The sequence below is a fragment of the Chlorocebus sabaeus genome, chromosome 12, assembly GCF_047675955.1.
Source record: "Chlorocebus sabaeus isolate Y175 chromosome 12, mChlSab1.0.hap1, whole genome shotgun sequence".
NCBI classification, from domain to species: domain Eukaryota; kingdom Metazoa; phylum Chordata; class Mammalia; order Primates; family Cercopithecidae; genus Chlorocebus; species Chlorocebus sabaeus.
In genome coordinates this window covers 112187042-112210716 of record NC_132915.1, presented here as the reverse complement: position 1 = coordinate 112210716, position 23675 = coordinate 112187042, and the positions used below count along the sequence as shown (strand labels likewise).

The 23675-nt window shown below is 48.5% G+C and overlaps 1 protein-coding gene and 1 long non-coding RNA gene across 4 annotated transcripts in view; one reads left to right on the top strand and one right to left on the bottom strand.

Annotated features, from left to right (window-relative positions):
- Positions 1-744: 744 nt before the first annotated feature.
- On the bottom strand, positions 745-11236 carry LOC140713003 (uncharacterized). Its single transcript, XR_012094902.1, has 2 exons — positions 8750-11236; positions 745-8632 (listed from the first exon to the last, which is right to left on the bottom strand). It is a non-coding gene; the product is annotated as an uncharacterized lncRNA (long non-coding RNA).
- Positions 11237-11579: 343 nt separating this feature from the next.
- CAMSAP1 (calmodulin regulated spectrin associated protein 1) overlaps positions 11580-23675 on the top strand; it is a 103792-nt gene continuing 91696 nt past the window's right edge. For 2 of the 3 annotated variants that reach the window (XM_008005665.3, XM_037987011.2), the window contains exon 1: positions 11580-12018. In XM_008005665.3, the coding sequence (XP_008003856.3) occupies positions 11856-12018 (163 nt within the window). In that variant the 5' untranslated portion in view covers positions 11580-11855. The remainder of the gene's footprint in view (positions 12019-23675) is intronic. The other variant, XM_037987010.2, reaches the window with a different exon arrangement.

Here is a 23675-nt window from a genome sequence, read left to right as displayed (position 1 = left end):
TGTTGCCCAGGCTGCTCTCCAACTCCTGAGGTCAAGTGATCCACCAGCCTCGGCCTCCCAAAGTGCTAGGGTTACAGGCATGAGCCACCATGCCCAGCCTCTGCTGACAGTGTCTTTTAATGCAAGCAATGTTTTAATTTTCTTGATGTCCAATTCATCTTTTCTTTTGTTGCCTGTGCCTTTGATGTCATATCCAAGAAATCATTGCCAAATTCAGTGTTACGAAGCTTTCGCCATATATATACATATATGTGTATTTTTTTGTTACAGGGTCTTGCTCTGTCATCCAGGCTGGAGTGCAGTGGTGCAGTCACGGCTCTCTGCAACCTCAAACTCCTGGACTCAAGTGATCCTCCCACCTCAGCCTCCTGAGTAGCTGGGACTACAGGTGTGCACCACCACACCTGGCTAATTTTTAAATTTATTGTAGAGCCGGGCTCTCTCTCTCTGTTGCCCAGGTAGGATTCAAACTCTTGGGCTCAAGAGGTCCTCCTTTCTTATTTTTTGAGATGGAGTCTTGCTGTTGCCAAGCTGGAGTGCAGTGATGCAATCTCGGCTCACTGCAGCTTCTCCCTCCTGGGTTTAAGCAATTCTCCTGCCTCAGCCTCCTGAGTAGCTGGGACTACCAGCGCACACCACCATGCCCAGCTGATTTTTGTAGTTGTGGTAGAGACAGGGTTTCACCACTTTGGCAAGGATGGTCTTGATCTCTTGCTTGTGATCCACCCGCCTCGGCCTCCCAAAGTGCTGAGATTACAGGCGTGAACCACTGCACCCGGCCTCAGGGTTGGGGGGGGGGGGTCCTCTTTTCTCAGCCTCCCAAAGTGCTGGCATTACAGGCGTGAGCCACTGTGCCTGGCTTTGCCCTTTATTTTCTTCTTAGAATTTTATAGTTTTGGATCTTACATTTAGGTCTTGGATCCATTTTGAATCTTTCTATCTGTGGTAAGGGCCAAACTTTATTTTTCTGTGTGTGGATATCTACTATTCCCAGCACCATTTGCTGAAAAAGACTGTCCTTTCCCCACTGAATGGTCTTGGCACCCTCATTAAAATCATTTGGCCATGTATGCAAGGGTTTGTTTCTGGGCTCACTATTCTATTCCATTGGTTTGTATATCTGTCTTTATGCCAGTGCCACATTGCTTACTATAGCTGTGTAGAAAGTTTTGAGATCAGAAAGTCAAAGTCCTTAAACTTTGTTCTTTTGAAAAAGACTGTTTTGGCTAGTCAGGGTCCCTTGAGATTCCAAATGAATTTTAAGATGCTTTTCTGTTTCTGCAAAAAATGTCACTGGGATTTCATAGGGATTGCATTAAATCTGTAGATTGCTTCAGGTAGTACTGACATCTTAACCATATTAAGTCTTCCAGCCCATGAACACAAAATGTCTATTTATCTGTGTCTTCTTTAATTTCAAATTTCAGCAGTGTTTTGTAGCTTTCATTGTACCAGTCTTTCACCTCCTTAATTCTTGTTTTATTGTTTTTATGCTATTGTATGTGGAACTGTTTTCATAATTTCCTTTTCAGATTGTTCTTTGTATCCTACTGCTTTGCTGAATTCATTCATTAGTTCTAACAGATCTTTTGTGGAATCTTTAGGATTTTCTTCATATAGGATCATATAATCTATAAACATTCATAATTTACTTCTCCCTTTTCCATTTGGATGCCTTTTACTTTTCTTGCCTAATTGCTCTGGCTAGATCTTCATGGAAGGGGCAAAAGTGGATATTTTGTCTTATTCCTGATTTTAATTTTTTTTGAGATGGAGTTTTGCTCTTGTTGCCCAGGCTGGAGCGCAATGGTGTGATCTCGGCTCACCACAACCTCTGCCTCCTGGGTTCAAGTGATTCTCCTGTCTCAACCTCCTGAGTAGCTGGGATTACAGGTGTGTGTCACCATGCCTGGCTAGTTTTCTAATTTTAGTAGAAACATGGTTTCTCCATGTTGCTCAGGCTGGTCTTGAACTCAAAACCTCAGGTGATCTGCTCACCTCAGCCTCAAAGTGCTGGGATTACAGCCATGAGCCACCACACCCGGCCTCTTATTCCTGATTTTACAGGAAAAGTTTTCAGCCTTTCATCACTGAGCAGTGTTAGATGTGGGCTTTGCATAAATGGCTTTTATTATGTTGAGGAAGTTTCCTTCTATTCCTAATCTGTTCAGTGGTTTTATCATGAAAGGCTGTTGAGTTTTGTCAAATGCTTTTTCTGCATTGAGATGATCACGTAGTTTTTTTCCTTCATTCTGTTAGTATAGTGTGTTACATTGATTTTTTATTTTTTGTATGCTGAGCCATCCTTGAATTCCAGGAATAAATCCCCTTGGTCATAGTGTATTACCCTTTTAATATGCCGCTGAAGTTTGCCAGTACTTTGTTGAGGTTTTTTGCATCAGTGTTCACAAGGAATATTGGTCTATAGTTTTTTTTTCTTGTGGTGTGTATGTCTGGCTTTGGTACCAGGGTAAAGTGGGCCTCACAGAATGAGTTAGGAAGTGTTCCCTTATCTTCAGTTTTTTGGAAATGTTTGAGAAGGGCTGGTATTAGGTCTTCTTTACATGTTTGGTAGAATTCACCAGGAAACCATCAGGCCTTGGGCTTTTCTTTGAGATTCAGATAATGCTTTTAATGCCTATAAAGATTAAAAATGAAATTAAAAGACTTTCATCGCAAATTTTAAATGGTGGTACAGCACTGCATGTGCTTCTTTACGAATGCATTAAATAATGTAATCGAGCAGCTGGTCTAGGAGTTATGGTAATTTTGAAGCGATGAAGAGCAGAATGGTATTCTGTGGCATATGCAGCAATGGTGATGTGATGTGAGACATCCATGACTTCTATGTAGGAGGTGGAGTCCCAGACACTGCTGATGCTGCTGCAGCAGTTGGTTGCCTAGATTCATAATTCAGGAAAACGTTAAATTTTGATTAACGGCCAGTGATGGTAAAGATGGTATTTTTTTTCTGTCCCAGTTCTCAGTATCAACCTTCTTGGTGTGCTGGGTATGGCAACTATCCCAAACACCCCCATGGGCCCATGTCACACATGAACAGATTCTGTTATATCTTTCCAGAAAAAAAAAATGCTGAGAATGACCACAGTAAGGGACGTTTTACTTTGAAACATTCACTGGTGTACCCAGCCCTGACCAAGGGTCATGTGGAGGCTGCAGTGCGCAGGTGCAGGAGGTGGTGCCCTGTGCAGGAGGGTGGCCTTGGCTCCTAGGGTGCACAGGCATGGCCTCTCTGCAGGACCTGTGCTTCCACTAGGAGGCTGGGGTGGTTACATGCTCCTGAGTGTGTGTGGGGAAGGAACTCAGTAATTAGTCACCACGTGTATACGTTTCCTGCAGCTGCTGTGGCAAATTACCACAAATTCAGTGGCTGAAACATAAGCACTTATTCTCTTACAGTTCTGAGGTCAGAAGTCTAAATTATCTCACTCTGGTAAAGTCAAGGTGTTGGCAGGGCTGGCTCCTTCTGGAGGCTCTAGGGTAGGGGGGAATCTGTCTCTGCCTTTTCCAGCTTCTAGGGGTCTCCACATTCCTTGGCTTGTGGCCCCTCCCTCTGCCTTCAAAGCCACCATCTTCTCTCCTCTAACCCCTGCTTCTGTGGTCACATCTTCTGTCCAACTGTGAAGCTCCTGCCTCCCTCTTACGATCGTGATTACATGGGACCTACCTGGATAATGCAGGATAACCCCCCATCTCAAGGCCCTTCACTTAATCCCATCTCCAAAGTCCCTTTTACCAGGTACGATGATTTAAAAGATGTCATCCCCTCCAAAATTCATGTTGAAACTGAAAGTTGTCAGAATCAAAGCAGAGTGACCAATGTTAAGAAAACCCTAACAAATAGAGCTAGGGAAGGCCACGAAGAGAGGGTCTGTATGCCCGATAACAAAAACTATCACAAAAGACTGCAAAAACCACAACCTTGCACAAAGGTCATTGAATTTTTTTCTTTTTTGAGCCCAAGTCTTGCTCTGTCGCCCAGGCTGGAGTGTAGTGGTACAATCTCGGCTCACTGCAACCTCTGCCTCCCGGGTTCAAGTGATTCTCCTGCCTCAGTCTCCCAAGTAGCTGGGAATACAGGTGTGCCCATCACTATGCCTGGCTAATTTTTGTATTGTTAGTGAAGACAGGGTTTCACCATGTTAGTCAGGCTGGTCTTGAACTCCTGACCTCAAGTGATCAGCCCACCTGAGCCTCCCAAAGTACTAGGATTATAGGAGTGAGCCACCACGCCTGGCCAAGGTCATTGAAATCTTACACAAGAAAATACTTCTGCAAGGATACCTGCCCAGCAGCTACCTTCCAAACTTGGACTGGTGTCGCCCTTGCGATTAATCTTTGCAGTCAAGGGTAATCATTTCAAAATGATTATGTCATCCTCCTTTTTTCCTTTAAAACCTTTGTCTTCTGGCCGGGCGCGGTGGCTCACGCCTGTAATCCCAGCACTTTGGGAGGCCGAGACGGGTAGATCACAAGGTCAGGAGATCGAGATCATCCTGGCTAACACGGTGAAACCCCGTCTCTACTGAAAATACAAAAAACTAGCCAGGCGAGGTGGCGGACGCCTGTAGTCCCAGCTACTCGGGAGGCTGAGGCAGGAGAATGGCGTAAACCCAGGAGGCGGAGCTTGCAGTGAGCTGAGATCCGGCCACTGCACTCCAGCCTGGGCGACAGAGCGAGACTCCGTCTCAAACAAACAAAAACAAAACAAAAACAAAAAACCTTTGTCTTCCTTGAACATGCACGGTTACTGTAGTATGCGTGTTCCCGTTGCAAGGCCCTATTCCTGAATAAATATCTTTTTAGAGAGCTCCTCTGTTTGTTATTTAGGTTAACTAACAACAAACTTGGTACCCACTGTGGTGGCAGAAGAGGTGGGGCCATTTAGGACTAGGTCGCTAGGGCTCCTCTTATAAAAGAGGCTTCCTGTGGAGTTTGGCTTTTTCTTACCCCTCTGTTCATCCCACCTTGTGAGGACACAGCATTCTTCCCTCCAGAGGAAACAGCAATGAAGTGCCCTCACCAGACACAGGACCTGCCAGTGCCTTGATCTTGGACTTCCCAGCCTTCAGAACCATGAGAAACAAATTTATATTGTTTATAAATCACCCAGTCTGTGGTATTTTATTATAGTGGCACAAATGAACTAAGATACCAGGTAAGGTCACACATTCACAGGTTCCAGGAATTAAGATGTGGACATCTTTGCGGGGGGGGGCGCCATTGCTGTTACTGCACTATTTCGCTAGTGAGGTTGCAACAGGAAGTCCAGGGGCCTCATCCTGTTGCTTGTATAATAAGCCAATATCCACGTGGTGGGACCCTCAGGATGTGTCTAGGAACAAGAGGGGAACAGCAGGGCAAACAGGATGAGTTCTCCTCTTGTGCTCTCCGTGGGCAGGCGGGAACCCCTCAAGGTACGTGCCCACCCAACTCCTCCCGAGAAGGCTGGGCCCTGGAGTTACTGGAGCTGTGCCTGAGCTGCTGCTATGCTTGTAGGAGACTTCTGAGCACCTTCCCTCTACCTTCATCATGTCTAATGATGCTGTAACTTGGTCTCAACGTTAAAAATGAAAAAAAGGGCCGGGTGCGGTGGCTTATGCCTGTAATCCCAGCACTTTGGGAGGCCGAGGCAGGAAGATCACGAGGTCAGGAGATCAAGACCATCCTGGCTAACATGGTGAAACCCCCTCTCTACTAAAAATACAAAAAATTAGCCGGGCGTGGTGGCGGGTGCCTGTAGTCCCAGCTACTCGGGAGGCTGAGGCAGGAGAATGGTGTGAACCTGGGAAGCGGAGCTTGCAGTGAGCCACTGCACTCCAGCCCCGGCAACAGAGCGAGATCATGCCACTGCACTCCAGTCCGGGCAACAGAGCGAGACTCTGTCTCAAAAAAAAAAAAAAAAAAAAAAAAGACAAGAAAAAAAGGTCAGCCTGTTTTGCTCTAACAAAAATATTTTTCTTGGCCGGGCGCGGTGGCTCACGCCTGTAATCCCAGCACTTTGGGAGGCCGAGGCGGGCGGATCACAAGGTCAGGAGATCGAGACCATGGTGAAACCCCGTCTCTACTAAAAAATAGAAAAAAAAATTAGCCGGGCGCAGTGGCGGGCGCCTGTAGTCCCAGCTACTCGGGAGGCTGAGGTAGGAGAATGGCGTGAACCCGGGAGGCGGAGCTTGCAGTGAGCCGAGATTGCGCCACTGCACTCCAGCCTGGGCGACAGAGCGAGACTCCGTCTCAAAAAAAAAAAAAAAAAAAAAAAAAAAAAATTTTTTTTTTTTTTTTTTTTTGAGTCAGAAGGTCTTGTTTTGTCACTTAGGCTGGAGTACAGCAGGATAATCCCGGCTCACTGCAGCCTTGACCTCCTGGGCTCAAGTGATCCTCCTACCTCAGCCTCCTGAGTAGCTGGGACCACAGGTGCACACTATTGCTTCCTGCTTTTTTTTTTTTTTTTTTAAATTTTTGGTAGAGGTGGGGTCTTATTTTGTTGCCCAGAATGGTCCTGAACTCCTGGGCTCAAGCGATCCTTCTGCCTTGGCCTCCCAAAGTGCTGGGATTACAGGTGTGAACCACCATGCTGGGCCAGAATTAGTGTTTTTTTTTTTTTGAGACGGAGTCTCCCTCTGTCTCCCAGGCTGGAGTACGGTGGCACGATCTTGGCTAACTGCAACCCCGCCCTCCCAGGTTTAAAGCAATTCTGCCTCAGTCTCCTGGGTAGCTGGGATTACTGGCACACGCCACCGTGTCCAGCTAATTTTTGTATTTTTAGTAGAGACAGGGTTTCACCATGTTGGCTAGGCTGGTCTTGCAGAACAGGGTTTTAATAAGCAATGAGAAGCATTATAGCAGCCCTGATAATGAAACTTCGATTACATAGAGACTTCTTCCTCTTCTCCTTGTGGTTTGTTCTTTAAGCCTAGGGGGACTTCTGGTCCCTGGACTCTCCCCTCTCCTCACTCCCCACTGAGGTCTGGCGTCAGCATGCATCCTCACATGCGCCCTCAACTGTTCTGCCCTGGTCAAACCAGCCATTGTCTAGGCCCCACCTTCATCCTGTGTTCTTGGTGAGTGGACATACACCTGTACCACCCGGCCTTCCTGTCCACTTAAGGGATGTCCCCAAGGAGGTGAGAATACTGCCCCACATCCAGCCCAGATAACTATCCCGGGCCTTCTGTGCCTCCAACCTGCCGTGCCTCTGCCCTGCCCTGCCCTTAACCAGTTCTAGGGCCACCAGGGGAAAACCAGCTAGGCTCCCATCCCATCCCATCCCAGCCCTCCTTCAGTCCTGCACCCTGCTGCCTTCTCTGCTGCTGCTAGAAGAGGAAAAAGGGTCTCTCTGCTGGGCTCCTGCTCAAGGGCACACGACGCCTGCTCCCCGTCATCGGATCCTGTCTACTGCATCACTCCAACGGGAACCTATCATCACTCCCATTTTAAACACGCCATTCTGCACCCCATGCCTGTCTCGCTGCTCTCTTTTACAGCAAACTCAGGCATGGAATCCAAATACTCATCTTCAGAACACCTGCCTGTCTTTTGTCCCCACCCAAATCTCATCTTGAATTCCCACGTGTTGTGGGAGGGACCCGGTGGGAGGTGACTGAATAATGGGGCAGGTCTTTCCCATGCTGTTCTCGTGATAGCGAGTAAGTCTCACGAGATCTGACAGTATGCAATTAGGGCGAGTTTCCCTGCCCACTCTCGCTCTTTGCCTGCCGCCATCCACGTAAGATGTGACTTGCTCCTCCTTGCCTTCCACCATGATTGTGAGGACTCCCCAGCCATGTGCAACTGTAAGTCATTAAACCTCTCTCTTTTGTAAATTGCCCAGTCTCGGGTGTGTCTTTATTAGCATTGTGAAAACGGACTAATGCACCACCATTCCACAAAACTTGCACTCGCCAAATCTGAGTCAGCTCCCAGGCCATAAGCTGGGGACCCTTCTCCTGACTTCTCACCTTTCAGGCTGGCTACTCCCAAGTGCTGCCCTAGGCCCAAGCACCATGCCTTAACTTCCCCTCCACCTGAGCAATGGCTCCTTGGTGCCTCTTCCTATCTGACAGCTCTAAAGGCTCTCTCTGTGGTCACAATTCCCAGTCTCCAACATGGGCCACGCCGGTAAGTTGTGCATCCAGCCACCCACCAGCATTTCCATGAGGGGGCCCAACAGGCATCTGAGACTCAACACATCCAAAGCCACAGCCCAAACTCCGCCGGTATTATATTAGGGGGAGTTTGTGGGAGGGACCTGGTGGGAGGTAAAATCGCTGCACTACCCTGCCCTCACCTTTCCCATCTTGGTTAAGGATAACTTTCTCCTTAAAATTGCTTACGCCCAAAACACTGTAACTTAAATAAAATGGAAAAATTCCTCTAAAGACACAAACAGAGGATCTGGAAAGACCTATAACAAATAGAGATTGAATTAGTAATCAAAAAAGCCCAGACCCAAATGGCTTCAATAATGAATTCTACCAAACACTTAAACAATTAAAGCTGAGTCCACTGGCTTGTGCCTGTGATCCCAGCTACTCAGGAGGCTTGAGGTGGGAGGATCAGTTGAAGCCAGGAGTTGGTGACCAGCCTGGATGGTATAGTGAACACCGATCTTCTAAAAGAAAAAAAATTTATGAGGCCAGTAGGACACTAATACCAAAACCAGACACAGACACCACAAGAAAACTTCAGATCAGTATCTATGATGAATATGGATAAAAAAAAAAATCACCCAACAAAACTGGATTAAACTGAATCCAGGAAGAGAAATACTCCATGACCAAGTGGAATTTATCTGAATGCAGGGGATAAATATCTTTTCAATATCTGAAAGTCAATTAATGTCACACACCACATTCCTAGAACAAAGAAAAAAAACCCATGATTATCTCAATGGACGTGGAAAAATCATTTAACCAAATCTGACACCTTTTCGTGATAAACACATTCAACAAACTAGAAATAGAAGATACTTCCTCGGCTGGGCGTGGTAGCTCATGCCTATAATCCCAGCATTTTGAAGGGCTGAAGGGGGGTGGATTACTGGAGGTCAGGAGTTCAAGACCAGCCTGGCCAACATGGTAAAACCCCATCTCTACTAAAAATACAAAATTAGCTGGATGTGGCCATGTGTGCCTGTAATCCCAGCTACTCGGGAGACTGAGGCAGGAGAATCACTTGAACCCGGGAGGCAGAGGTTGCAGTGAGCCAAGACCCAGCCACTGCACTCCAGTCTGGGTGACAGAATGAGACACTGTCTCAAACAAAAAATAGGTTTTATCAGGTTGAGGAAGTACCTTTTTTTTTTTAGACGGAGTTTCCCTCTTTTAGCTGGGATTACAGGCACCTGCCACCACCCCCAGCTAACTTTTTGTATTTTTAGTAGAGATGGGATTTCTCCATGTTGGCCAAGCTGGTCTCAAACTCTGGACCCCAAGTGATCCGGCCGCCTCGACCTCCCAAAGGGTTGGAATTACAGGCGTGAGCCACCGCACCCAGCCTGATAAAACCTATTTTTGAAGCACCCACAGCTATCATCATACCCAATGGTGAAAGACTGGATCTGAGATCAGGAGCAAGACAAGGATGTCCACTCTCGCTGCTGCTAGTCAATATTGTACTGGAGGTTCTAGCCAGGGCAGCTAGGCAAGGAGGAGAAATAAAAGGCATCCAGATTAGAAAGGAAGAGGTAAAATGATCTCTATTCACAGACGACACGCTTTTGTATAAAATCCTAAGGAATCCACTGAAAGACTAGAAGAACTAATAAATGCCACTAAAAGACTAGAAGAACTAATAAACGGGTTTAACAAAGTTGCAGGATAAAAGATCAATATACAAAAAGCCCTTGGAGTCACCCTTGACCTTTCTGGGTCACACTCCACATCCCATCTGACAGTGGATGGTCTCCGGCCTCCTGCCTCCTCCTCAGTCCTTCCTAGTCTGTTCTTCGCCCAGGAGTCAGAATGACCCTTTTAAAGGCCTAGTCACATCCTTCCCTGCGCTCAGTCTTCCGAAGGCTGCCCATTTCCTGCAGAGAAGGGGCCACAGTTCTGACTGTGCAGGACCTGCCCGCATCCCTCCATGTTCCCACCTCCCATTTCCCACCAGTCCTTCCAGCTCCTGGGTTCTCGACTTAGCGGCCTCTGCTGTTTCTTACACTCCAGGCTCTCATGTCTCAGAGGCTCTGTCTGCCGTGCCTCCTGCTCAAGACACTTCTGCAGATACCCTCACCCTCAACGCCTACTTCCCGCCGGTCTTTGCTCAAATACGTGCCCTCCTCCTGTGGCTTTCCTTGACTGTTCCGCCCTGTCCACCTCGTGTTCTTTTCAGACGGCTGACTCAAGAAAAAATAGACAATCTCAACAGACCTATAACAAGTGAAGAGTCTCAATTAGTAACCAAAAAACTACAACTCAGTCATCAAAAAAGCCCAGCCCCAAATGGCTTCAACGTTGAATTGAAGCCTGCACGTGGGTTGGTATGTGAATGACGGACTGCCCGGGTCCTCTGGGCACTCGGCATTTCCTACACGCTCCGACTCTGGCACAGGGTGTCTCGACCAGGAACAGACAGGCTGGGAGCCCCGCGCCGGGTGCCCGCTCCCGGGAAGCTCCACCTCTCCCTGCAGTCAAGGCGCCGGTGGGCGGCACGTGGGCCGGCTCTCCCGGGGGCAGTTCTCTATTCCGGCCATGAGGTTCTCAGAGCAAATCCTCGGAATGCAAATTCTCACGGCGTTCCCGTAATTCTCAGCCCAGCGCGGGCCCCGACGCAGGCTCCAGGGGAACGAAGTCAGCGTCCCTTCCGGGGGATGCGCCGGCTGCGCTGCACCTGTTTCTGCCTCAGGGGTCCAAACGCCCATCTTCTCTGCACCGGGACTGGGGCCTGGAGACCGTGGCACGTCCACCTGGTGCCCGTCCACGGGCTGTCGCCTGCCGAGGTCGCCGCCGGCCACACCCACGAGGGCCCCAGGGCGCAGGCGGCGAGAGCTCGGCCGGCCAGGGGGCCGGGCTGCGGCTGAGGTGGGACGAGCCAGGGCCGGGGAGGAGGCACGGCGCGGAGAGATGGCTGCTGCAGGCTCAGCAGGGTCCCCGCCGCCAACCCACTCCGCTCACCCCGCGCCGCCGATCCCGCGCCCCGCACCGCAGGCCTCAGAACGTTATGGAAGCAGCGGAGCAGGCGCGGACCGGGGCGGGTCCTATTGGGCCTGCCAAAGGGGGCGGAGAGGGGCGGGTCGACGCTCACTGCGCCTGCGGAAAGGGGCGGGGCGGACACCGGCCGGCGGGTGCCACCTACTGCGCCTGCGGAAAGGGGCGGGGCGGGCGCGGGCTTGCAGGCGGTACCTACTGCGCCTGCGGGAAGGGGCGGGGCGGGCGCGGGAAGGGAGCGCAACTGGGGGCGGGGTCGGGGGCGGGGCGGCGGGCGGTGCCTACTGCGCCTGTGCGAGGCGCGGCGGTGAGCGCGCTCCTGCTCCTTGGCCGCCGCCTCAGCCGCTGTCGTCGCCGCCGCCGCTCACCCGGGGCCGCGCACGCGCTGCCACCGCCCCCGGCCCGCGCCCGCCCCCGCCTCCGCCCCCGGCCCGCGCCCTCCTGCCGCCGCCTCTCTGGGCCGCGGGCTCGGCTCCTCCTCCGCCCGGGCTCGGCGCCCGCAGCATGCAGCAGCCGCGGGGGCGGCGACGGCGGCGGCTGTGAGGTGAGGCGGGGGCCGCGCTCGGGCGCCCCTCCCGGCGGGCCGGCTGCGGGGCCGAGTGGGGGCTCAGGGAGCACCGGGCCCGGCGCGGCGAGGGGCGGCGGCGCCTTTGTTGCGGCCGGGCCGCCGCCTCAGCCCTTTGTCTGCAGATGGTGGACGCGGGCGGCCGCGCCGCCGCCGCCGAGGGCTGGAGGAAGATGGAGGCCCCGCCGGACGGCGCCGCCGACCTCGTGCCCCTGGACCGCTACGACGCGGCGCGCGCCAAGATCGCCGCCAACCTGCAGTGGATCTGCGCCAAGGCCTACGGCCGAGGTGGGCCGGGCGCGGGGCGGGGGGCAGGGGGCAGGGGCGCGGGCCGGGGCCGGGGGACGCGGCTGGGGACGGGCCAGGTCGGGGTCCGCGCGCCGCGCCTTTGTGCCGCGTCCGCACGGGGTCGGGGCTGGGCTGGCCGCCTCCGAGATCCCGGCGGCGCCCGGGCAACGCGGAGCGTGGGGACGCGGTCACCTGGCGAGTGGGCGTCCCCGCGGCGGAGGGCGGCGTGGGTCGGGGCTTCCGCTCCTATTTCGGGAGTGCCCCCAGCCTCCCGTTGGCGGCGGCGGCGGGAGGGAGCTGCCCGGTTTTGGGCGCAGGGAGGGACCATGGGGACGCGGGACCGCTGTCTGAGACGCCGCTTCCCAGCGCGCCGGGCATCGCCAAGTGCTGGACCTGTGATTCCGAGCCTTTCACTTGTTACGAATTTTGATGCTTACCATCCATCAGCTGTTGAATTCCCCAACTAGAAATTGCGTATTCCGCGGATTGTGCTTAATCATAATGATCCCCTTTGCTTAATTCCTGTTTGGAAGAACTAGGTAACCTTGTTACTGAGTCCAATTTGTTAGGCCCTAATGTGCTTAGTGGATTAAGATGCTTCTGTTTCATGCCCTGGGAACAGGACAGAGCTGGTGATTCTCATAAGTGGCTGACTTCTTTATTAATTTCAGGTGCTTTGTTTCAGGTACCATATTAAGGGTTAATACTTCTGTAATCGTCTTTTCATTTGAAGCATTCTTCAACAATTTGCCTTTATCCTGGTGAAAAATTAACCTGTTTAGAGGAAGACTAAAGGAGACAGAGAGCCATTCCAGAGAGGAGTTCAGTTGACCAGTTTGGAAAACGCTGAGCAGGCGTTACCCTGTTTGACAGTGGCCTGTGCCCAAGCTAGACTCTAGTTAGTCATAAGGACAAACGCGTTTTGTAAGTTTTAGGGATTAAATACCTCGCCTTATTTCAAACTGGTTTTTGTACTGTGTAAGTAGTAATTGGGAAAGAGTTTTTCCTTTCTTTGATAGTTTTCAGTTTTACAGTTCTTGTTTACTGGCTCAGTGGAACCTTAGTTTCTGTGTTGTAATGATGAAGAAACACTGCTACGTCCAAGACTTCACATGAGTTTTTGAGAACGGAATTGGTAAGATGGATGTATAAAACGAGTCAGGTGCAAACAGCAATCCGAGAGCAGATCTTGGTTATCTTGCAGTCACTGCCGGTTGTATGAGCTCACTTGCCTCACACCTTGTGTTGCTCACTGTTTTGCTTTTCTTTGTATTTTGCCGTATGTGCTTACACCACTATAGTTTTTACACTTTTGCCAGTGATGTCTTTTTCTGAGACTGGCTTTTGCTATTCCATTATCCCACGTTGTGTTCTTAGGTTCTTCTCGACTTCATCTATACTTTTCCACTGTATTCTTTTCCGCTGCTGTGGGAGTGTCCCACCGAGGCCCGTCCACCGCAGCTGCTCGTGGGCGCTGGCTGGGCTCCCGCAGATGCAGTGGAGCCCAGGGCATTCTTGGGCATGGCTCCTGCGGTCCGAGCACAAAGTTTTACTCCTGCATGTTTTTTTAAGATTTTGTATGTGGAGAGGGCTGAGGGCTCAGGCAGCGGATGCTAGACAAATTGCTATAAAAAGAACTTTCATGATCTGCTTCCCAATTTCTTCAGCAAGGTGCATGCATTTTTATGTCGTTGCATTTAGTTTTGGCATTCAGCATGGAATTTGTCAGCCATCCAGCAATAAATATGCATGTCTCTGTGTTAGTGTTGGGTTCGTCTAGTTTCAGTTCCGGTACCAGATCACTCTTTAATACTTGTTGACTCATCAGATGATGAATTCAGAATCTTATACTAAAATGGGCTTTCGAGTTTTGGACTTATTAAAAGGTGGGCATTTAAAGAAAAGAAACACGAACAGGAGCTGGGGAAGACTGGATACCATCTTAGGAGCTGAGACTGGAGTGCCCCTTCCTGGTGGGTGGCAGTGCGTTTGCACATCAGACCCTGATTTCAGGAGGTGTCGTTACCACTTTTTTTTTTTTTTTTTTTTTTTTTGAAACTGAGTCTCTATCTTCCATGCTGGAGTGCAGTGGCGCGATCTCAGCTCACCACAACCACTGCCTACTGGGTTCAAGTGTTTCTTCTGCCTCAGCATCCCGAGTAGCTGGGATTACAGGCGTGCACCCCCACACCCGGCCAGTTTTTGTATTTTTAGTAGAGACGCGGTTTCTCTGTATTGCCAGGCTGGCCTCAAACTCCTGACCTCATGATCCGCCTGCCTTGGCCTCCCAAAGTACTGGGATTACAGGCGTGAGCCACCGCGCGTGGCTGGTTTCCACTTCTTTTTGCCGAAGGGACAGGGAAGCGTATGTAATTACAAAAAAAAAAAAAAATTTAAGCCAGGTGTGGTGGTTTATATTTATAATTCTAGTGAATCAGAGACAAAGGTGGGACGATCACTTGAGGCCAGGAGTTTGAGATGGAGTCTCCTTGGGTTTCCCAGGCTGGTCTCCAACTCCTGTGCTGGAGTGATCCTCCTGCTTCAGCTTCCTGTGTAATTTTCTTTTTTACTTTTTTTTTTTTTTCCCCGTAGGGGACAGGGTCTCACTCTGTTGGCCAGGCTGGGGTGCGGTGGTGTGACCTCGACTCACTGCAACCTCTGCCTCCCAGGCTCAAGTGATCTTCCCGCCTCAGCCTCCCGAGTAGTCACCACCACACCTGGCTAACTTTTGCTTTTTTTTTGTAGACATGGGGGTTTTCTTTAAACAATTTTTAGTTTTGTAAAAAGGGGGTCTATTTGCCCAGGCTAATTTTGAACTCCTGGGCTCAGGTGATCTGCCTGCCTTGGCCTCCCAGAGTGCTGGGATTACAGGCGTGAGGCACCGCACTTGGCTGTCCTGTGTAAAACTGTAAAAATTGAGAATCTTTATTTAAATTTACAGGTTGAAGAGATCCCAATTCAGATGACCGAAAGACTTGCCTCAGTTCAGCTGAAGTGATTTATGTTGTTGCGGGGGTCACAGCCTGGGTGTGAGATTCGCTGTTACCCAGTGTGCTTGTGTCTTGTAAGAGACTGAGTGGGGAGGGGGTTTTGGTAGGATAGTGTGTGTCCCCCCAACACTTCCTCTAATCCAGCACCTTTTGCTCTGTTTCTTCTTTTGAATGTCTCCATGTGCCTCTCCAGCTTACTTTTCAGTTAATCGGACATGGTTCTTTCAATATGGATGCTTTAATCGGAAATTGCTTTTGGGGGTATGATGGTGAAAGTGGCTTAAATGTTTAACTTGTTAGAGGGTTGTTCATTAGGTTGCTAAATAAGGCCCATCTTCCATTTGTATAAAGATTGAAAGCATGCTGAAACTCCAGGGCTGGCTGCTGTCTCGCTTTGCATTTGCCTTTTGAGAGTTTTGGTGTTCCTGGGGCCACCAGTCTGCCATAGTAGTACGTGGGTAGGCTCAGGAGAGCTTGCCCTTGGCGAGGCCTTGTGGCATATGGCTGTGCAGAAGCACTTCCTCCAGTTTCATTTGTCTCTGGGGCCACAGCCAAGAATTGTGGGCCGCCTTAGGCTTTTATTTTTAGGTCCCCTCTCCATTTCTTTTGGTAACTCTCTTGTTTCATTGACAGTGTTTTCATTTTTTTAAATAAATAATGTATTGGACATGTTGAAAATGGTCTGGTTAAAAATGTCTGTAAGAAGGTGTGGAACCTGCTTATTCAGTACATTTTGTGATGATGTTTGAGTGAAAGTTGTAATAAATTGGTGAAAGAAGTTGAGAAGGGTGGCTGAAGTTCCGTTTATTTTACAGCATAGCATGCTGAACTAGAGCAGTGCAGTCCTGGCTTGATCTTGGCCACTGTGCATTTTATACATGCCCTTAGGAAACTCAGAGAGGTATCTAGACCTTGGTTTCAGGGGACAATGTGGAGAGCAAGCTTTTATTATCTCTCAAGGACAATGTTAAAAAACAACCCGGGGCAAGTACTAGCATGCACTCCATTCTTTGCAAGGATGTTGTGGTGTAGCTCAGTGGAAACCGGGTTTTCCCTTTGCTTGCAGAGCTAAGCTGCCCTGAACCCTAGGGCACTGGATGGGAGCTTAGGATTCGGGAGTTCATCTCCTCACCTTACTGACAGCACATGGCCCTGCCCAGAAGCCACATGGCCTGCCCAGAGGCACACTGTTGGGAGGAGTTGTCTGGTCCCCTCCTCCTTTTTTGCTCAGTCTTGCTAGAGTAATTTGAACTACTGATTTGGAAACCATGTTATGAAATAAGAAATCAGTGTGAGGATGCTCTGACCTGTGAAGCCTGGGTTTTAGTCCCCATCTCAGGGACCAGCAGTTTCATTATGTAGACAACAAGAAGAGTTCAGACTCCGGTTTGCTTACTTGATGTGATGAGCAAAACCCCTTTGTAATCAACTCCGGAGGGTCGCCATATTTCGTTGTAGTGACTTTGGGTTAAAATGAAATCTGTGCTCAGAGCCCCTTTCCAACTCCAGAACTGGCTATGAAGCCACTGTGCCTCTTCCTCCCTGCATTGGCAGGAGGGCAGCAGTGGCTGGAGTCTTGGTGTGAAGAGCCTGCTCTGGATGGCAGCGCACTTGTGAGCACATTGCCACATTTCTGAAGGTGATGACTTGTTCAGATGATTGGTTTTTGAGTTTAGATTGTATATTTAAATCGTCTTTGGTTGTTCTTGATAAGGGATTTGGGTGTTTCCGAGATGGAGGTTACAGAGCATCTTCAAATGCTTCCTGAGCACCTGTTAGGTGGTACTAGATACTGTGGGAGGTGCTGGTTGGTCCAGCTAGCATGACCTTTCCTCTGCAGAGGTGTCCTGAGAACCACCTGCTGCCTAGTTATGTGTGCATATCTGTGAGGCCAGGGATTATGGTTGTCCCACTTACTGCTGTGTCCACAGCACAGAGTGCTCAAATACTTGTTGAATGGTTAGCCCCCAAGAGCAGAGGGGAGGGCGGCTGGCTGCAGCCCTGTGCAGAGGAGAGGTGTCTTCGGGTGTACTGAGTAGATTAACCTTGTTGAGGTGGAGGATTTGTGGACTGAAATAGTAAGTGATTAGTTTGGAAAATAGTCTGGGGCCAGATTGTTTGTGGTGCTCAGGTTGGCTGGGGATTTCTTTGATGATGTGTGCCTGGGAGGGTTTTTAAGTAGGGGGATGTCGTGCTGAGAGAGCGAGCCTGGGAAGATGTTTTTAGCAGGTTGGAGTGGGTAGAGGCCATAGACAGGTGTATTACCTGAGAGCTGATGTCGTTAGGCTGGAAATGCCAAAGACTTGGCTGTTCTTCTTTATATTTTTTTGGGACAAGGTCTTGCTCTGTTGCCCAGGCTGGAGTGCAGTGGCATGATCATAGCTTACTGCAGCCTTGACCTCCTTGAGCTCAAGTGATCCTCCCACCTCAGCCTCCCGAGTAGCTAGGATCACAGTTAGGACCGCAGGCCTGCACCTCCAGGTCCAGTTAATTATTATTATTTTTTGTAGAAGTGGAGTTTTCCTGTGTTGCCCAGGCTGGTCTCAAACTCCTGGGCTCAAGCAGTGCTCCCACCCACCTTGGCCTCCCAAAGTGCTGGGATCACAGGTATGAGTTGAGTGAGTGAGTCCACTGTGCCCGGATGGACTTGCCTGTCTGTCAGCAGAGGGAATAGGAAGGATACACAGAGCAGCAGATACACACGCTGAATCCATGGAGCTGGACTGATTGACAGTGGGTGTGGGAGGCAGCCAAGGGTGAGTTACGGTCAGCTGGACTGCCATGGGGAGCCCAGACATAGGAACGATGGTGCCCTTGACAAGAATATTTAGTCATTATTTCATAGTATTTTTTTGCTTTCGTAACTTTTGTTATCACTACAGAAAAGATCTTTGAGGCCGGGCGTGGTAGCTCATGCCTGTAATCCCAGCACTTTGGGAAGTTGAGGTGGGCAGATCACCTGAAGTCAGGAGTTGGAGACCAGCCTGGCCAACACGGTGAAACCCCGTCTCTACTAAAAATACAAAATTAGCCGGGCATGGTGGCAGGCGCCTGTAATCCCAGCTATTCAGGAGGCTGAGGCAGGAGAGTTGCTTAAACCCAAGAGGCGGAGGCTGTGGTGAGCCGAGACTACACCATGGCATTCCAGCCTGGGCAACAGAGTGAGACCCTGTCTCAGAAAAAAGAAAGAAAGATCTTTGAGCTTTTTCTATTTCTGGCTTTCCTGAGCTCCCACCTAGTCCTCTTCTTCTTTTTCTTTTTTTTTGTTTTTTTTTGAGTCGGAGTCTTGCTCTGTTGCCCAGGCTGGAGTGCAGTGGCGCAGTCTCGGCTCACTGCAAACTCCGCCTCCCAGGTTCACGCCATTCTCCTGCCTCAGCCTCCTGAGTAGCTGGGACTACAGGCGTTCACCACAATGCCCGGCTAATTTTTTGTATTTTTTTAAGTAGAGATGGGGTTTCACCGTGTTAGCCGGGATGGTCTCGATCTCCTGACCTCGTGATCCGCCCACCTTGGCCTCCCAAAGTGCTGGGATCACAGGCGTGAGCCACTATGCCTGGCTCTCTTTTTCTTAGAGTGGTTTACTATTCCCCAGTCACTCTCCTCCCATCACTTCATACTCAACTAGTCAAAATTAAACTTATATCTGGGGGCGGAATGTAGTGGCTCACACCTGAAATCTCTATACTTTGGGAGGCTGAGGTGGGAGGATTGCTTGAGCCCAGGAGATTGAGACCAGTCTGGGCAGCAGCGTGAGACTGTCTCTACAAAGAGTGTAAAAGTTAACTGGGCATGGTAGTTCAGTTACTTGGGAGGCTGAGGTGGGAAGATCAGTTGAGCCCAGAAGATCGAGGCTGCAGTGAGCCATAATTGTCACACTGCACTTCAGCCTGGGTGACAGAGCAACATCCTGTCTCAAAGAGAATTAAATTTACATGAGTTCAGTTGGGCATTACATTTTGAACTGTGGGGCCCTTAGTATCCTTTTCAGGCCTCCTGTAGTGATGGAAGTATCCGCATGTACAGAGACCCATAATGACAGGCTGAGGAGGCCGGCTCTCTAAAGGGCAGATGCTACTGGCAGAACGGGGGAGGAGTAGAGGGAGGGAGACTCCCGTGAGGGAATTTAGAATGTTCCATTAGAGTGAAAACTGAATTTGTAGTCTAGGTGTGTGAGAATCAGATGGTGGTAAGGGAACGAATTAAGAGAAGCAAAGACAGGGGGAAGTAGAGGGGAGTGCGTGATGAGCACACGATGTGGGAAAGGCTGGTGGCCTTATGGGGGTAGAGGCTGCAGAGTTGGAAGGCAAAATTAGACTGAAAAAAGTACTGAGGCCAGAGCGTGGAATGCTTTGAGGGGCTGATTGGTGAATTGGGGAACCACTGAAGGTTTCTGAGGAGGGGAGAGATGTATGAAATTTGAGCTTTTCAGAGAAGTCCCTGCTAGGATACAATGGTTAATGCCCATTGTAAGGCATAAAGTGAAGACTTGACTTTTGTTTTGGCCTTTTTTTTTTTTTTTTTTTTTTAAAGTAGAGACAAGTTCTGCCAGGGATGGGCTCGAATTCCTGGGCTCAAGCGATCCTCCTGTCTCGGCCTCCCAAAGTGCTGGGATTACAGGTGTGAGCCCCCGCGTCCGGCCATTTTGGACCTTTGAGAGAACTACTTTTACTGAGGTGTAATTTACATGTGGTAAAGCACACATGTTTTAAGAGTGTAGTTTGAGGAATTTTTTTTTTTTTTTTTTTTGAGACAAAGTTTTGCTCTGTCGCCCAGGCTGGAGTGCAGTGGCGCGATCTCGGCTCACTGCAAGCTCCGCGGCCTCCCGGGTTCACGCCATTCTCTTGCCTCAGCCTCCCGAGAAGCTGGGACTACAGGCGCCCGCCACCACGTCCGGCTAATTTTTTAGTATTTTTAGTAGAGACGGGGTTTCACCGTGTTCACCAGATGGTCTCAATCTCCTGACCATGTGATCCGTCCGCTTCGGCCTCCCAAAGTGCTGGGATTACAGGCGTGAGCCACCGTGCCCGGCCAGTTTGAGGAATTTAAACCACTGTGACCACAACCACAATCAGGACAGAGCATTCGTATTACCTCCTGAGTTTCCTTTGTGCCCTTCCCCAGTGGGACCCACCCAGGGCTTCACTGCCCTGCTCTGTTACTGCAGATGAGTTTCCTGTGTCCTGTGTGCATCTAATCTGACTCCTTTCACTTGGCATAGTATTTTTTTTTTTTTTTTTTTTTTTTTTTTTTGAGACAGAGTCTTGCTCTGTGCCCCAGGCTGGAGTGTGGTGGCACGATCTCGGCTCACTGCAAGCTCCGTGACCCAGGTTCACACCATTTTCTTGCCTCAGCCTCCCGAGTAGCTGAGACTACAGGCGCCCACCACCACGCCTGGCTAATTTTCTTGTATTTTTAGTAGAGACGGGGTTTCACCGTGTTAGCCAGGATGGTCTCGATCTCCTGACCTCGTGATCCACCCGCCTCGGCCTCCCAAAGTGCTGGGATTACAGACTTGAGCCACCGCGCCCGGCTGACTGGCATAGTATTTTTGAAATTCATGTTGTGTAGATCTTTTTTGCTTAGTAATAATATTCCATGGTATGGCTAGCTCACGTTTTATATCTCCATTCATCTGTTGGTGATTATCTGGGGACATTTCCAGCTTTTGGCTATTATGAATAGAGCTTCTGTGAACATTCATCTATGTGGACAGATGTTTTCATTTATCTTAAACAGCTGTGCTTGGGATTACTGGGTAATAATAAGATACATATGTGTAACTTTCTTAGAAAGTGCCCAGTTGTTTTCCAAATTGAATTATTTATTTGGCCAGCAGTGTATGTGAGTTCCAGTTGCTTTGCGTCCTTGCCAACACTTGATGATGTCGGTCTTTTTGATTTTAGTTATTTAAGTGAGTGGGTTATATCTCACTGTAGTTTTTGTATGCATTTCCTGATGACTAATGATGAGCATTTTTATATGCTTATTGGCCATTCGAGTACCTTTTTCTATGAAGTATCTTAAAATCCTTGGCTAATTTAAAAAATTAAATTTTAGTTTTGAGTTAATTGTGCATGTATATATTTTTCTTTAAACAATTTTTATTTTTGTAGAAATGGGATCTCACTGTGTTGCCCAGACTAGTTTGGAACTTCTGGACTTAAGTGATTCTTCCACCTCAGCCTCCCAAAGTGCTAGGATTACAGGCGGGAGCCACCACGCCTGGCCAGTTGGAGACAATTGTATATTAACATGCATTTTAAAGAAATACAGAGATCCTTGGTACCCTTTATTCAGTTTCCCTAATGATGACTTGTTCTAAAATTATAGCATAATATTACACCAGGATATTGACATTTATCTAATCTAAGTATAGATCATTCCATCCCACGAGGACCTCTTCTGTTGCCCTTTTCTAGCCATGCCTGTCTCCCTTCCTTCTGCTTCTTTTGGGTTTATTTTGCTCTTCTCTTTCTAGTTTCTTGAGTTAGGAACTCGTATTATTGATTTGAGACCTTTCCTCTTCTGATGGAAGAGTTTAGTGCTATAAATTTCCCACTTACTACTGCCACAGCTGCATCCCACATATGTGTTGTGTTTTCATTTTCATTCAGTTCTAGGCATTTTTAAAAAATTTCCTTTGATAACTACTTCTTTGATGCATTGTCTTAGTCCATTTGGGCTGCTATGACAAGATATAGTAGTCCCCTCTTACCAGTAGCCTTTGGTCAACTGTGGCCTGAATATATTACATGGAAAATTCAGAAATAATTCATAAGTTTTAAATCGCATGCTGTTCTGAGTAGCATGATGACGTCTCACACCATCTTGCCTGGTACGTGACTCATCCCTTTGTCCAGCATGTCCACACTGTATATGCTGTCCTCGTAAATCATTGATATCATCTGCTCCTGACATCCCACTGTGGACATCGTCATGGCTTGATGACCCAGGATCTCCCCAAGCAGATAGTCAGTCCTCTGTCTGACCTATTGTCAGAGGATTGGGAGTAGCCTAAAGCTAGGTCACTACTATGCCTATGTCGTTCACCTCACTTCATCTCATCATCTAGGCATTTTCTCATCTCACATCCTCATAAGAAGTGTGAGTATAGTACAATAAAAGATGTTTTGAGGGCCAGGCGTGGTGGCTGACATCTGTAATCCAAGCACTTTGGGAAGCCAAGGTAGGACGATTGCTTGAGTCTAGGAATTTGAGACCAGCCTGGACAACATAACAAGACATAGTCTCCACATTAAAAAAAGAATTAGCTGGGCGTGGTGGCTGTGGGCCTGTAGTCCCAGCTACTAAGGAGGCTGGGGTGGGAGGATCGTTTGAGTCGGGATTTGAGATTACAGTACTACTGAACTCCAGCCTGGGCAACAGAGTGAGACCCTGTCTCAAAAAATTTTTTGTGTGTAGGAAAGTATAGTACTGAGCCTAATATATATGTATTTTGTTTCAGGAATCCACTGAGGGTCTTGGAGCTTATCCCTTGGGGATAAGAGGGGACTGCTGTACTTTTGAGTAATTTATAAATGACAGAAATTGATTGTTCACAGTTCTGGAGGCTAAGAAGTCCAAGATTAAAGTGCCAACAGATGTGGTGTGTGGCGAGGGCCCGTTCCTTATAGATGGCACCTTCTGAGTGTCCTCATATGTCCGAAGGGAGAGGCTCCCTCAAGCCTCCTTAGTCTCATTCACGAGAGTAAGGCCCTGGTGATCTGATCACCCCCAAAAGGCCGCACCTCTCAACACTGCCACATTGGGGATTAGGTTGCAGCATGAATTTTGGAGGGACAGAAAACACTTAGACCACAGCACTCCTCAGTGATTTCAAACTCTGATTTGCAAGTGTTGAGAGATTTTCCTGTTTTGTCTTCTTATTTCCCATATGATTTCAGTAAGATAACCTAGTTTGATTTCTGTTCTTTTATACTTGTTAAGGTTTGTTTTGTGGCCTAGGATATGGTCTCTTTTAGTGAATGTTGCATGGGCATTTGGAAAAAAATGAGTGTTCTGCTGTTTGGTGGAGTGCTTTATCAGTTGTATTCTGCTAGTTGGTTGTGTTCTGCTTTATATCTTTGTTGATTTTATGTCTAGTAATTCTGTCTAGGGGGTGTTGAAGTCTGTAGCTATACTTGTAGATTTGTCTGTTCCTCTTTTTAGCTGTGTCAACTTTTTTCATGTATTTTGAGGCTCTGTAGTTTGGTGCATGAACTTTCAGGATTTTAAGGTCTTTCTGGTAGATCGATCCTTTTATCATTATGTAATGTCCCTTTTTGCCTCTCATAATTTTTCTACTTTATTAATGTAGTTCTGCTTTTTTTTTTAAGGTGTTTGCATGGCATATCTTTTTTTCCCTCCTTTTATTTTTTAACCTACTTAGGTTGTTGAATTTGAAGTGTATTTCTTGTAAAGAGCATGTAATGATGTCATGTTTTTTAATCTACCCTCTACCAGTCTGTCTTTTGATTGGTGTATTTAGAGTATTTACATTTACTAATAACATTATATTGTTAACAATTAGTATTGATATGTAGGACTTGAGCCTGACATTTTATTGCTTGTTTTCTGTTTGTTTCCTGTTTCTTGTTCCTGTTTCTCTTCTCTTGACTTATTATTGGTTAAATGACCATTTTTTAGGATTTTATCTAGACTTATTTA